At 69.5% G+C, this 1,236-nt stretch overlaps 1 protein-coding gene across 1 annotated transcript; it reads right to left on the bottom strand.

Moving 5' to 3' along the window:
• Positions 1 to 43: 43 nt before the first annotated feature.
• Positions 44 to 1,131, bottom strand: LOC120860116 (double homeobox protein 4-like protein 2; the record flags this gene model as incomplete). Its single annotated transcript, XM_040235933.1, has 2 exons — positions 44 to 638; positions 977 to 1,131. Coding segments are annotated over 2 exons (750 nt in total), but the record flags the coding sequence as incomplete, so codon positions are not given.
• Between the last annotated feature and the right edge of the window lie 105 nt (positions 1,132 to 1,236).

Here is a 1,236-nt window from a genome sequence, read left to right on the forward strand (position 1 = left end):
GGGTGCCAGCGAGAGCTGGTTGTTCCGCTGCGACTGCAGGGGCCCCCCGGGGAAGGCCCCGGCGAGGCCGGGACGCCCGCGGCCGCCAAGAGCTCGTCGAGGAGGCTCGTCGAGCCTGGAAGGCTGCGGGGCTGGGGCTGGGGCTCTAGCGGAGGGGCCGTGCCTTCACCGTAGGGTGACGCCGGCCAGCGCGGGATGTGTGCCTCCGGCTGCCCAGGAGGCGGGGTGGCCCCTTGCCCAGGCTGCCCGGGGGCCGTGACGGCGGGGGAGCACGCGGCCCAGGGAACTGCTACCTGCGGCGGAGGTGGCGGCTTCCCGCCTGGCTGGAGAGGCACCGGGCTGGGATGGACCACGAAGATCATCAACGGCTGGCCCACACAGACCCCAGAGGCAGTCCCGGGCACCCAGAATGTGGGGGCCCCCAAAGGAGCAGCTGCGGCCGCCAAGGGTGGCATGCTCTCCTGTGGCGGGGAGGGGCGAAGGGGAGGAGAGGTGCTCTGGACAGCGGGTGGGGCCCTTCGGTCCTCTGGAGCGGGAGTCGTCGTGGCTGCTGCGCCGCCTGGCCCTTGGGCCGGGCCGTTGCCGGGCCCGCTCGGGCTCTGCTGGGGGTGCCGAGCTCTTCGGTTTTGAAACCATATCTAGGGGAGCAAAAGGCAGACAGGCACGTCAGAAGTCGTGACCGTCCAGATCGCCGTGCTGGCGCCTCCGCGGCGCCCATTCGACAGCCCGCCTGGCCGCCCGGCCTCTGGTCTGTCAGGCCCAGGGCGGCTCCTGCAGGGCCGTTTTCTGCAAACGAATCCCTCGGCCCTGGGAAACGAGGGGGTGCCCGCACGGCCGGCCGCAAGCGGCCCCGGACCCTCCACTCAGCCCACCGACTTTTGGCCCCCAGCCCCAGCCTACGTGTATCCAGCTCCGAACGCTCGGCAGGGCTGACCCCTCCTGACTCCTGGGCCCATGTGCCGGCTGGAGAACTTACCTGGATTCGAGGTTCCGGGATTCCCGTCTGACGAGCCAGTTCTTCCCTGGCGGCAATCCCCGGGAAGCGCTCCCTCGTGAAGGCTTGCACAAGGATCCTTGTTTGAGAAGGAGAGATGACTGTCCTCTTTCTCCGGGCCTCTCTGGCCGAGTCTCCTACCGTAGAAAGAACACACCGAGAGGAGAGGACGTTACGGCCCGTGGAACGGTCACCGCACAGATACCCGCGACGGCGTGCAGGAGAGGGAGAGTCCCACACGC

This window comes from Oryx dammah, unplaced genomic scaffold, assembly GCF_014754425.2.
Source record: "Oryx dammah isolate SB20612 unplaced genomic scaffold, SCBI_Odam_1.1 HiC_scaffold_9262, whole genome shotgun sequence".
In the NCBI taxonomy this organism is placed as follows: Eukaryota; Metazoa; Chordata; class Mammalia; order Artiodactyla; family Bovidae; genus Oryx; species Oryx dammah.